The 13874-nt window shown below is 42.3% G+C and overlaps 1 protein-coding gene across 3 annotated transcripts in view; it reads right to left on the bottom strand.

Moving 5' to 3' along the window:
- Positions 1 to 13874, bottom strand: part of RPGRIP1L (RPGRIP1 like) — a 386112-nt gene that overhangs the window by 362523 nt on the left and 9715 nt on the right. For all 3 annotated transcript variants that reach the window (XM_077458160.1, XM_077458169.1, XM_077458179.1), the window contains exons 2-3: positions 4532 to 4614; positions 2031 to 2175 (exon numbers count right to left, since the gene is read on the bottom strand). In XM_077458160.1, coding sequence (XP_077314286.1) covers positions 2031 to 2175; positions 4532 to 4607 — 221 coding nt within the window. In that variant the 5' untranslated portion in view covers positions 4608 to 4614. The remainder of the gene's footprint in view (positions 1 to 2030; positions 2176 to 4531; positions 4615 to 13874) is intronic.

Below are 13874 nucleotides of genomic sequence, written 5' to 3'. Positions count from 1 at the left end.
GCCGCTCCTCCACTTCCTGCCTATATAGAAATAAGCCCATGCGCCCTCTAGTGTCTGGAGGAGAAACAACAGTCCATACACCTAATAAGTATACAGAGGATGTTTTAAATAGCACACTGCCCCTGGGGCTACTGAGAAGACAAAGACAGTCAGATCTTTTGTTTTTTAAATAGAAACTGCAAAACAATGCGGACATACCATTCCTGCTGCAGGACTGAGCATAACAGGAGTCCAAACTTCACCCATCACAGCAGGCTTTATCATAAAATACCTTCAGGGACAGGATCCCCTTTAATGTGGGGTCCACTCCCCTGGACCTGTATAGCACCCTGCAGGAAAGCACCTTAGTCAGAACAAACACTGCATAGGGTTCCATTATGCAGAGTCCAGCACCATAAGACTGCATTACAGGTAAACCTCGAGGAATCTTCTATCCTTACAATGAGGCTCGGGCACCATCCATTTTGACTGACAGCTTTTTCAAATGGATCTGACTGAAGTCCCTGATTCTTAGTAGAATTGTTCCAGACCTCCAAGTATGCTCCAAGAGCACATGACATCAATGACCACCACCTTACAGACACTGAGGCATTTCATGTGCAGGAGGGGTTATATAGGGGAGGGATTTCCTGTGCAGGAGGGGTTATATAGGGGAGGGCTTCCTGTTTGATTCATCTGCCAGTGTCCATTCACCAGTAGGTGGTGTATAACCCAGTTAGTTATTATGGCTTCTCGGTGTCCCGTGATGTACGATAAAGAAATTAGTTAGCAGGGACTTTGTACAGTGCCTGGCAGGTATTGCTATGTTTGAAACTGGCTGAACAGAATTGCAAATTGTTTGGCAAGTGTAAAGGTTAATAGTTATATAGGATTAACTATACATTTAGCCTGTTTTCCTACACTTAAAAAAAATAATAATAAAAATAAAAAATCCTTGTGTTGATGGTTGATATTTTGTGGGTTATTCAATCAGGACTACAGTTGAGGTTGTACACTTTTTTACTTTCAAAGGTTTTTATTTGTTACAGGGTAAAGTCCATACAGTAAACAGTGACAACTTGTCATCTCATTTGTACATGTAAAACGTGGTAAACATGTGAGAAAGTACAGGCAAACAGTATAAACCGGTGAGGTCAGATCAAGGACTGTATGGCAGCTGTGTTGCTAAAAAAACATATATGTCTGGTACGAACTAGCATAACTACTGTAAGTGAAGAAAAAGAGAAAAACGGGTCTCCGCCTAGATCCCCCGACACCCCAAGTGGGATCACACTGTGTCGGGGTAGGCTGGCGCCCTCAAATTATATATAAAAAATATATATAGATAAAAGAACATTGGCTATCTCATACCAGTGCACTTCCCATCTGCCAGCTTATCAGCCCATGAGATGTTCTCCAGCTCCTCTGCTGGGTGGAAAATACCAAAGCAGGTCCCAGAGGACTCTTCATGCTAACCATCAAACATTGCCTAAGAGACGTTTACAGGTAATTATATTCCTTTCCGGACTAAACTTAGTCCAAAGAATAGATACAGAGAAGAAATGTGAGAACAAAAGGCGAGAAAAGGAGAAAAGAAAGAAAAAGAGAGAGGGGTAGGGGTGGGGAGAGCGTCACTACTCACACAGGGTTCAATAAGAGGAGTTCACAGGTGGTACACTTTTTTAGTCCAATTAGCTATGGGCTGGGGCATTCACCACAGTGCAGCACACAAACAATTTCTTCTCCGCCCGGCCTATAGCAAAATGACGGCCAGGACGTGGTTCAGTTATCCTGGCTGGATGTAATATGACGTCCAGCAGGGCAAGCTGCGATCGCGAGGTGGGCGCAGCACGGCGATTGGTGGTGTGGTGTCAGTCTGACGGAGGCTCTTACCACGTGATCCACCATGTCCAATCATGGCTGATCATGGGTACAGTGTAGCATGACTGCACAATTGTCATTTAAAAAGTGACAGCGCTGTAAATTGGCTTGGCCAAGGGGGGGGGGGGGGGGGTGCCTGGTATTGAAGTGGTTAAATAAATACTACTAACCTTTTTATTTTATCCTCTTGCTTGCGTCCTTGCTGTTTGAGTAGGAAGTTCTCATCATACATTTGTAAATATCTGTCCTCTAGTTCTTGCCGGGTAATACGAGAAACTGCTTGTCTTGCTTTCATTTTCTGTGGAGATACAGAATCTACAAAAAAAAAAAAAAAAGGTAACTGTCACTAAGAAATAAAGTATACGTCCAACAAAATGTTATTATTTATAACAACCTAGTATTATTCCTCCTGTAAAGCCATAAAAAGAAAAAAAAAAAAGATGGATCAAGGGCAGCTTTGAAATGAGAAGCAAAGCCCTGTGTCTCCAACGATGGCCGTCTTCTCACAGATAAACAGTGCAGAACAAGATATGGCAAGTAAAAAATAGGGGAACGATCTGGGGGACCACAGGAAGTACTGGTGACCGGTCATTTGCCTCATTTGGGCAAAGTTTCTACAGTTCAGTTCTCCTTGAGGAAGCCTACAGTCTGCCTCACCCAATCAACCACTCATCTATAACAGCTGAAAAGATATTTAAAAGAAAGTACATATGTCATGAGAAACACGAGTGGGTTTTCAATGCTGGCCTATGTCAGAAAATGGCAGTTGCTTAGCTGTCTGGTGGACCTTGGGTTTCAGTACATTCGAGTCTTTAAAGGAATTCTGTGGCCACAACATAGACTTTCATTTTGAAACATCACCATTGCCATAGTAATACATACAACAGTTATTTCTGGCCATCCAGTATAAGCGTAGTTGAAAAATCTCCTTTCGTCTTGTTAGTTCTGCCTCTCTGCTGGCCATCTCTTTCCACAACTTCTCTGCATGATTTGCAACATCTCCTCTGCCGTTTTGTATTCTAAAGCCCCATACACACTATCAGATTTTCTGCTGATTTATTTCCTTCAGATTTACCAAAACCATATAATATGGAGGTCAAACCTTAGGAGTTTCAATTTGTATGCAATCAGGCAGGCCCTTGCACCAACAACTCCTATATCATATTCACAGTCATGCAGAATGTCTGCAGTTTCTGATCATATCTCCTATCATGTCTTCAGTCTCTGACCATCTCTTGTATCGTGTCTTTAGTCTCTAATCATTTATTTTCTAATTTCTGCACTCCCTGACCATCTCCTGTATCATGTCTGCAGTCCCTGACCATCTCCTGTATCATGTCTGCAGTCCCTGACCATCTCTTGTATCATGCCTGCAGTCCCTGACCATCTCTTGTATCATGCCTGCAGTCCCTGACCATCTCTTGTATCATGCCTGCAGTCCCTGACCATCTCTTGTATCATGCCTGCAGTCCCTGACCATCTCTTGTATCATGCCTGCAGTCCCTGACCATCTCTTGTATCATGCCTGCAGTCCCTGACCATCTCTTGTATCATGCCTGCAGTCCCTGACCATCTCTTGTATCATGCCTGCAGTCCCTGACCATCTCTTGTATCATGCCTGCAGTCCCTGACCATCTCTTGTATCATGTCTGCAGTCCCTGATCATCTCTTGTATCATGTCTTCAGTGCCTGACCATCTCTTGCATCATGTCTGCAGTTCCTGACCATCTCTTGTATCATGTCTTCACTCTCTGATCATCTCGTGTATCATTTATGCAGTTCCAGACCATCTCTTGTATCATGTCTTCACTCTCTGATCATCTCGTGTATCATTTATGCAGTTCCTGACCATCTCTTGTATCATGTCTGCAGTTTCTGATCATCTCTTGCATCACATTGACAATCTCTGATCATCTCTATTATCATGGCTTTGACTACATCCTCTTGTGAGTCTCTTGTGAGTCTCTGAGACTGAATATTCACTTCATTTTATGTGTGGGCCCTTTGGTGATGCCGGGAGCCGCACTTGATGCACCCCCCCATATCAAGCAAGTTGATAACCATTGTTCTAAGGAATATATATCACATGATACCTCACTTACTGCAAGCCATGATACATGTACTGAATCCACCTCTTGGATCCCCTCCTCTCAGCACCTCTGTAGTTCAGAAGACAACCTCTGTGAATTCTGTGACACAGCCATGGTACTCACAGGGCATAGTGAGTATGGGTCACAGAATTCAAGGAGATACATGTGTGGGGATCTTCACAAAGTAAGTTTAAAAAACAACTTCTAGATTGTTCAGATTAGTAGGAATAGGCTAGAAGTAATTCAAATACAAATGTGTAAAATAATATACAATTTTACATTTTGAACTAAGATATGCGTTAATCTGGAACAAATAGACCTGACTCCCATACTTGTGGCATGGGCAGTGACTTAAAACTACTGATGCCATCAAGGCAACTAGTATTTTTTTAAGTTTGGCAATTATAGCTTATTCAGAATAGTGCAAAATTATTTCAGTCCTATGTACTTTTCACACAAAAATAGCAATGTTTTTGAAAATGTAAAGGATAACCATTTTTAGCACCGTACACTGTTCTAAAAGTATAGCTATCCATTAGGATCTGACAGAAAAAAAGAAAATAAAGAACTACAAAACAAACCTTGAATTCCAGAAGGGCTTGATTCCACATCTCTCACAGGAAGATCTGCTGCGGTCTCATCATTTGGAGTGGCCATTTTAAGACTAGCAGATGATAAAGAAATTGTTTAGTTTAGCATGTTCACTTCACTCAGGTTTAACATGCAACATTACAAAAGGAAATTCTTAAAGAGTTACAAACTATATGAAGGCTGCCATTGCTACCTTTTGAATTACTGACCCAGAACAGGTATGCAGATCAGGAAAGTCAAAACACTACATACATGGCTCCAGATCAGTGATACTATACAGTAAGTACTGTTGAAAGAATATCATTATGACCGCCAGTCAAAAAAAAAAAAAAAAAAAAAGAGCTCTGCAATGGCAGACTGAGTTTTTTTCATGACATATTTCCTTTAACGCAATAAACTTGGCTTTTGCTTACAACCAAATTGATACATCAGGCATATTTTTTTTAGAGTGTTTAGAATAAACTCACTATACCCTATACCACTTATAATGCCAATCAAGAAGCTCTGGCAGATTGGGTGTCTCACAGTAATATAAGGATGTAGGCTGTCTTATGCTTAACCCAGAAAGCAGGGAAGTATGAGGGGATGAGAGACGCCGCACACCACTAGCTCAACAGGTGAAAAGAATGGAAGAGGAAACATGGACCTTGCTTTGTGCACTGGTGGACAGTAATGTTGGAAGAGGTCATTCCCAAACTGTTGCCACAAAGTTGGGAGCATGAAATTGCCCAAAATGTCTAGGCATGCTGATGCCTTGAAAAATAACCCCACACCCTAACCCCCATCCACCAAATTATTTGGACCAGTACACAAATCAAGGTCCATAAAGACATTGATGAGGAAGTTTGAGGTGGAGGAACTTGACTGGCCTGCACAAAGTCCTGACCTCAACTTGATAGAACACCTTTGGGATGAATTAGAGTGGAGACTGCAAGCCGGGCCTTCTTGTCCACATCAGTGCCTGACCTCATAAATGCGCTTCTGAAAGAATGGTCAAATATTCCCATAGACACACTTCTAAACCTTGTAGACAGCTTTCCCAGAAGAGCTGAAGCTGGTATAGCTGCAAAGGCTGGGCCAAGTCAATATTGAACCCTATAGACTAAAACTGGGATGCCATTAAAGTGCATGTGTGCGTAAAGGTAGACATCCCAATACTTTTGGTAATATTATGCATGTATAGATACTACTTATGCATGAAAAATGCATCTTATGTAACATACATACATTTACTTTTTCACTCCAAGCTGTGAGTTTAAGAGGGTATCGAGCATGTAATGGAAAATTGCAGATAAGCTGTCCATCGGTTGCCCACCCAAAACCCAAACAAAACAATCAGACAGGACTATACATATGCTGTACTCATGATGGTTTGCTTTGTAGCCGTGGATATTATAACTCAAGTTGCAGAGTTTGACAGGTGGTACTGCAGTCAAATTCACCCATTGAGTTCAATGGGGCTTCTCCACAACCTTTAGCCAAATGTCTGGCCCTGCATGTGTAAAGAAAACTGTTTGCATCAGTGGCCAAAAGACATTCACTGATTGGTCAAAGTAAAGCCTCGTACACACGATCGCATTTTCTGCAGACAAAACCTCTGACTTTTGTCCGAAGGCGTGTGCTTGGATTTTGTCTTGCATACTAACTGCAAGGTATTGGCCGGCCAACAAACACAAACATAATGACGTATTAGGGTAAGAGCTTTTAGCGCTTTTCAGTTTGCGCTTTTCATTTGATGCTTTTCAGTTCGTTTCTGAATGGCCGTTCGTCAACCAGACATGTTGCGTAATCGGAGGAGATAACGTTATTTATTATTAGCCTTGGAGTTATTGCTTTGACCCAAGTCCAGTCCAGGAACAGGATGAGAAGGATTTCTTTGACCAAAAATGGATTGCTTTAATAATCGTGACCCATTATATCATATGCCTTTGATGCGGAAGCTCCAGGAGAATAACCCAGATGATTTTTGGAATTATCTCCGGATGACGGACCCCTGCTTTCACCAACTCTTGGCATTGTTGACGCCCCTATATTAAGAAGCAGGACACACGCATGAGGCTTTTATTTTATTTTTTGGTTGAATAATAATGATTTCATTTGGTATATTTTCTATATTTTTGGATGCATAGAATGCACTTTTTGGTTAAGTTCTATTGGAAGATTGGTGCATTTTTTTTTTTTTTTTTTAATTTGTTTTTATTAAAGATTTTCACATAACAGAAATAAAAGGACAAGAATACACAACTGCAAAATGACAGGAAGTTACACTGTAAACAATAACATACGGTGCAGTCATATATTTATACAAAAAAACAAAGAAATAAGAAGAGAAGTATAGTGATATAACCTCTGAGGTCTCAAGATAACACAGAAGTTTCAGCCAATCATCGTATATATTGTAACTTGACCTCATTCAGTAACTACTGTCTATCCATTCACAGCTCTATCAAGAGAGGAGTAGACTAGAATCTTCAAAAAAAAAAAAAAGTGGAAGGGGAAGGGAAGGTTAAGGGATAAGGGGAAAATGAGGGAAAATGAGGAAAAATGAGGGAAGATGAGGGAAGATGAGGGAAAATGAGGGAAAGAAGAGGGAAAAGGGAGATGGACCTAGTGGTGTAAGCATAGTAACAATGTATACCATTAATACAGGGGTAGTTCAGTGATATTTAAGTTTCCATAATTTCCAGTTATCCATACGTTTCATACTATTTCCCACTCTTTGTAGCAATAGGGTTTCATATACACAGTTAGTTTTAACTATGGTAAGTACTTCTGAAAGATTAGGGACCTGGTCTGACTTCCATTTTCGAGTTATAAGGGACCTGGCCGCCAAGAGAATGTGTGTTACAACCGTACGGTACTGAGGAGGATAAATCTCTATTCCCAAATTTAGTAGAGCTAGGCCTGGCTCGGAGGAAGAGATAATTCCGGAGAATGAGGATATCAACCGGAACACACTGTTCCAGAAACTGGTCAAGCTTTTACAGGACCAGAGAACATGTTTGAGAGTTCCCACTCCCCCACAGCCCCTCCAGCACAAATTAGAGTGATTAGAGGAAAATTTGGACAGTCGATACGGGGTAAGGTACCACCTTAAGGATATTTTTTGGTGTAGCTCCCAATAATTAACGCACCTAGTAGCTTTATAAATTGAGTTTATGGCATATTGCCATTGTTTCGGTGAGTACACCTTCTCCAAGTCTCCCTCCCACTTCAAATATGGGGAGGACTTGGTAAAAACATTTTTATGCTGGAAAAGGCCGTAAAAGAGGGAAACTCCTTTTACCGAATTACATTTATGCATGTAAAATTTCGAGATCTCTCCAGGTAGGTTCAACTGGTACGTTGGTAAAGAACGTAAAAAATGTGAAATTTGACCATACTTGTACACCTCCCCTGCCTCAAGACCATATTCCGCCCTAAGAGTGTTAAAGCCTTTAATTTTCCCTTCAGACAACAGATCAGATATTAGAGTAATACCCTTTGTTTGCCAGCTCTGGAGGGAAAGATTGGGAATAGCTCTAGTGAGTATCTCAATGTCTAAAGGAATCTCGGTTTCACCCAATTTTGTGTTTTCGATCCGCTCGAGACTTCTCCACGCCCGAAGAGACGCCTGTATTGTTAGGGGTAAACTATGTAGAGGAAAAGGCTTCAAGCGGTCTAGCCACAACAGCGTAAGAAGGTCTCCCGTCGGGGACATGATTTGTTCAATATCCCTCCATGGGGCAGATGCTTGTTTGTTAAACCAAGTTTTAAGTTGTGTGAGTACGACCGCTTGAAAGTAATCCTGTACCTCGATATATCCCATGCCCCCTGCTCTTCTATGTTTTATCAATAAAACCTTAGAACATCTAGGTTTCTTTTGTTGCCAGATATAGTTGTTGAGGAGCGAGTTAAGCGATTTAAGATGTGTGGCCTTAATGGGAATAGGTAATGTACGAAATATATAGAGAATCTGTGGGAGTAGTAGCATTTTAAAGGAGGCCAGACGCCCCGACCAGGTTAGTTCTGTTTTAGAGATACGTTTAACTTCAGCGGACAGCTTTTGGAGCAACCTAAGATAATTGGTATCCGCCAATCTATTTGGGTCTGCTGTAATTTGGATGCCCAGGTACGTTATGTTATCTTCTTTCCACGAATAAGGGAAAGATTTCTGTAGGTGAAGTTTAACTTCTTGTGGGATAGCTAGAGGAAGGACAAGGGACTTAGTGTCATTAACTTTATAGTACGATATACAACTAAAATTATCTAGGACCATCTGGGCATATTTCAAGGACGTCTTCGGGGATGTAAGAAACAAAATAATGTCATCTGCGAAAAGGTTTATTTTGTGATCCTTGCCACGGAAGGTAAAACCGTGAATGTCCGGGTGTGATCTAATTTTTTCCGCTAGAGGTTCAATCAATAAATTGAAAATTGAGGGGGAAAGGGGGCACCCCTGTCTCGTGCCATTTGTAATGTTGAAAGATTCAGATAGGATACCCGAGGTATAAACTTTAGCTGAGGGGGTAGAGTAAAGGGCAAATATTGCTGTAAGGATTGGGCCTTCAAATCCAAATTTGCGCAGAACAGAACTCATATAGCCCCAGTGTATCCTGTCGAACGCCTTCTCCGCATCCAAAGAAAGGAGCAGAGAAGGCGTCCGACAGGACCTCGCGTGGCATACCACATCAATCACCCTCCTAGTTGCGTCGGATGCCTGTCGCCCCATTGTAAACCCTGCTTGATCCGGGTTAATAAGTGAGGGTAAAACGTGAAGTAGTCTCTGGGCCAGGATTTTTGCATAAAGCTTAACGTCCGTATTCAGAAGCGATATAGGGCGGAAATTAGGTGGAGTATCGGGGGTTTTTCCTGGTTTGGGTATGGTGACAACGTATGCACCTAACATTTCCGGGGGGAATGAAGAGGACGCAGCCGCCTTGGAGTAGAGCGTTTGTAAAGTAGGGGTCAGTAGGTCCCCGAACTGTACATAGTATTCTCCTGGAAGGCCATCAGGACCAGGGGATTTGCCCAAAGGCAAGGACTTGATGACTCTCTGTATTTCCGCTTGGGATATGGGAGTATTAAGGGTTGAAAGTTGCTCCTCCGATAATTTGGGAAGAGAAATATCGGCCAGGAAAGATTGGATATCTGCTTCCACCGGTTGCGAAGTTTTAGGGTCCGAGTTAATATTATAAAGGGAAGCATAATACTGGGCAAAGGAGTCTGCTATACTCTTGGGATTATATATTTTGCTTTTATCCGAAGGGTTGATTAAGTAGGGAATAGTGGTACGAATTCTATGATTTTTCAAACGTTGGGCTAGGAATTTGCCTGCCCTGTTTCCTGCCGAATAGTGTGTGAGTTTAAGATGGTTAATATATTTATTATGATCCTCTAATAGGAGGAGTCTGAGCTCGGATCTAAGGGCACCCAGCTTATGTGCTACCGTAGGGCAAGGGGTTTGTTTATTTTGTTGGTCTAAAAGATCAATATCTTTCAATATACGGTCTACATTAGAAGTTCTCTGCTTTTTAAGTCTCACACTAGCTTGTATTAAGATACCTCTTACAAAGGCCTTATGTGCACACCAAAGAATCATAGGGTCATCTACGGAACCTGAGTTTAGCAAGAAAAATTCCTTGATATTATTGGTCACCTCTTTCATCTGAGCTTGTGATTTGAATAGTCCCATATTCGCCCTCCAGACACTAGACACTTTATGAGTGTTCTCCTCCGCCACCACAGCTGAGACAGGGGCATGATCAGACCAGGTAATGCTGTGAATGGCGGAGGAGGAAACCGCTTGTAACAAATATCTGTCAACCAAGATCATATCAATTCTCGAATATGTATTATGTCTAGAAGAGTAAAAGGAATAATCTTTTTCAGTGGAGTGCTGACATCTCCAGACGTCGTATAACCCCTCCTCATGCAGCAAACGCCGCAATGAAGGAAGAGGTCTACGAGATCTGGTGGTGGTATCCAGTTCGAAATCTACTGTGACATTGTAGTCTCCACACATCAACAAGGCCCCTTGTCTCACTTCATTGACTTTCGTAAGTAATCTTCTGAGAAACCTTGTCTGGTGGGAGTTAGGAGCATAGAGACATACAATAGTATAAATTTTGTTGTTTAGAGAACCCACCAATATGATATACCTGCCTTCAGGGTCCGTCACTGTGAGACTGTGTGTGAAAGCAACCGAGTCTCTGAGGGCAATTATGACCCCTTTGCGTTTTTGGGAGGCAGAAGCAAAGAAAAGGTGTGGGTAGTTTTTATGATGAAACGATGGAGGATCCGAAGCCTGGAAATGAGATTCTTGCAAGCAAAGTACATCAGCACGCAGTTTCTGTGCTTCTTTCCACACTGAAGCTCTTTTAGCAGGATGGTTCAAACCATGAACATTTAATGAAACAACGTTCAGCATTAATAGCTATTTCAAGAGAAAATGATGAAGGAGCAATCAATAAAGTGAAATATTGTGTACCTTCCTATATTGGAGAACTGTTCAATGCTTGCGTAGGAGTCCAATCTAAGGCGAACCCTCATCTCTTGACGGGGAGATTCACCTGTAACGTAGTCCATCTCATGGGGGAAGGAGGTTAACTTGAGGAGGGGGGGATAAAACACAAAAAAAAAATTAAGAGAAAAAAGCACAAGTAAAAAAAGAGAAAAAGAATAGCTTCGAAATCCTGGCATCCGCCAAGGAAATAAGAAGGTCAATTCAACTTGGAATCTGTGGGCATTGTTACTGCCCGCCATATAACTGAGGGGGAAAAACGAGAACTAGCAAAGTCCCGCAGGTACCGAGAGCATCTCAAAGGGAAAGAAAAATCTCATACCGAGGTATGATATGATCCGGGGTTTCAATTATTGCAGCTCGCAACCTTCTTTTTGCGCGACACCACCTGCCAGTTGTCTTGCGATGATACTTTAGACAATGAAGTGGAGGTGTTGTCTTCCTGGTAGGGGATTATTTTCCACTGCTTGAGCAGGTCTAGGCCCTCTTCTAGGTTGTTAATCACTTTCGTTTGGCCTTCCCTGGATATAGTAAGCTTGCAAGGGAACCCCCACTTGTATAGTATGCTGTGGTTGCGTAAGGCCTTTGTAATGGGCAGCAGTGCTTTCCGTTTCTGCATAGTGTGCTCTGATAAATCAGCAAACACTTGTAGATTCGCGTAGCGCTCTGGTGGTTGATTGTTGGTCCGGAAGGCTAAGGTAAATTTTTCTTTAACCTGGAAAAAATGGACTCTTAGCAGAACGTCTCTTGGGATGTTATCCGGAAGGTGCGACGGTTTAGGCAAGCGATGTATTCGATCGATTGCCAGGTCCGCGGCTGACAAGTCCGGTAAGAAGGCACCTATCAACTCTTGGGCATATTGCAGTAATTGCCCCGGCAACACTAACTCAGGGACGCCCCTGAGTTTGATGTTGTTGCGCCTAGATCTATCCTCTAAGTCTGCGATTTTCGCTTTTAACCATGCCACTTCCTCCGTTTGATCATTATGAGCATCCACTACAGAATTGATGGTGGTCGCAAATTCACCCATTTTGTTTTCCACGTGGTCAATTCTAGCGCCCATTTCGGTCATATCAGACTTAAATCCTCTCATGCAGTCCATTATATCAGAATGTAATGTACTGCGCAGGGAGACCAACATGTCCTTTAGTGTGGTGTCGGACACAGGCTGGTTTGACGTGGGGAACATGTCAATAGAGTCAGTAATTTCCCTGGTGTCATCTAGTTGTTCCCCTTCACCACTAACCTGCTCGGTGTGAAGGGTCTCTGCTATCCGCGACTTTGATTTAACTGGGCTGAGGGAGAGCGGAGTAGACATCCCCGGAGATCTGGGCGATGAGCGTTTTTGTACTCCTGGGCTTGGTGTCTCCGATCCGGAGCCGCTGGAAGCCGAGGGTGAGGCGCTGCCGGCGCCATCTTGGATTAGGCCTCGAGGAGTCCGCGGGAAGAACTGCGGTAATTTCTTCAGCTGAGGCATGCCCTTGCGTTTACGGGTCATCCCGGCGAGGTGTAGAGGAGTTTCGCCGCCAAGTGCTGCCTGTAGGAGTCTGTACGATCCCCCGGTCTGTGCTATAAGGCTCTCGGTGGTACGGAGCTAGTGCTTCACGCGTCCATCCGACTGCGCGGTAGCCACGCCCCCCGGAAGATTGGTGCATTTTTACAGCACTGATCACTGTATAAATGTGAATGGTCCCCAAATAGAGCTAAAAGTGTCCAATCTGTCCACCCTAATGTCGCTGTTCGACAAAAATCACAGTTCGCCGCCATTACTAGTAAAAAAATAAAAAATTAAAAACTATACCCTATTTTGTAAACACTAACTTTTGTGCAAACCAATCAATAAACACTTATTGCAATTTTTTTCTTTTATCAAAACTATGTAGAAGAATACGTATCGCCCTAAACTGAGGAAAAAAACTTTTTTTTTTTACATATATTTTTTGGGGCTATTTATTATAGCAAAAAGAAAAAAAAAATATTGAGTTTTTTTCAAAACTGTCACTTTTTTTTGTTTATATTGCAAAAAATAAAAACTGCAGAGGTGATCAAATACCACCAAAAGAAAGCTCTATTTGTGGGGACAAAAAAAGGACATCAATTTTGTTTGGGAGCAACGTGGCACATGCGCAATTGTCAGTTAAAGTGACGCAGTGCCAAATCGCAAAAAAAACTATCGGGTCTTTCGGCAGCCAAAAGGTCCGGGGCTGAAGTGGTTAAAGAAGAAGAAAATTGTGCGCTGCATTTTGAGATTTCATAATTTGCCGCATCACAAATGTTAATTCTCCATTACAAAAGCTAGTTTACAAGACCGACCGCTTCCGGCTCCTCCTTGCTTCCGAGCATGCGTGTTTGTACTTTGGAATTTTGTCCGACGGACTTGTGTACACAAGCTCGGAAAATCCGACAACAGACATTTGTCCACGGAAAATGGAAAACTATATTCAAAACCAAGTGCTAGGGTGAAAGTGAATGACAGATTATCAGAGCCATTCTCCATTTTAAATGGAACACGCCAGGGATGTCCCCTCTCACCCCTGATATTCATTTTGACAATAGAACCTTTTTTAAGGAAAATACGTGCCAATGTGGATATCAGGGGGGTAAAAATAAAAAATGAGGATCAGAAGTTGGCAGCTTATGCAGATGATTTGATCTTTTTTGTAACGTCCCCAATTACATCTCTCCCATCTTTACTAATGGAGCTACGAGAATATGGGAAAATATCCAACTTTAGAATAAACTATGGAAAATCGGAGGCAATGGGAGTAGAGATGGATTCGCCTCAGTTGCAAGCAGTGTCCACGCAATTTGATTTTAGATGGACGAATTCA

This window comes from Lithobates pipiens, unplaced genomic scaffold (assembly GCF_037356315.1).
Source record: "Lithobates pipiens isolate NorthernLeopardFrog02 unplaced genomic scaffold, aLitPip1_a1.2 Scaffold_10, whole genome shotgun sequence".
NCBI lineage: Eukaryota > Metazoa > Chordata > Amphibia > Anura > Ranidae > Lithobates > Lithobates pipiens.
The sequence above is the reverse complement of the archived record's forward strand: the minus strand, read 5'-3'. Positions and strand labels throughout refer to the sequence as shown.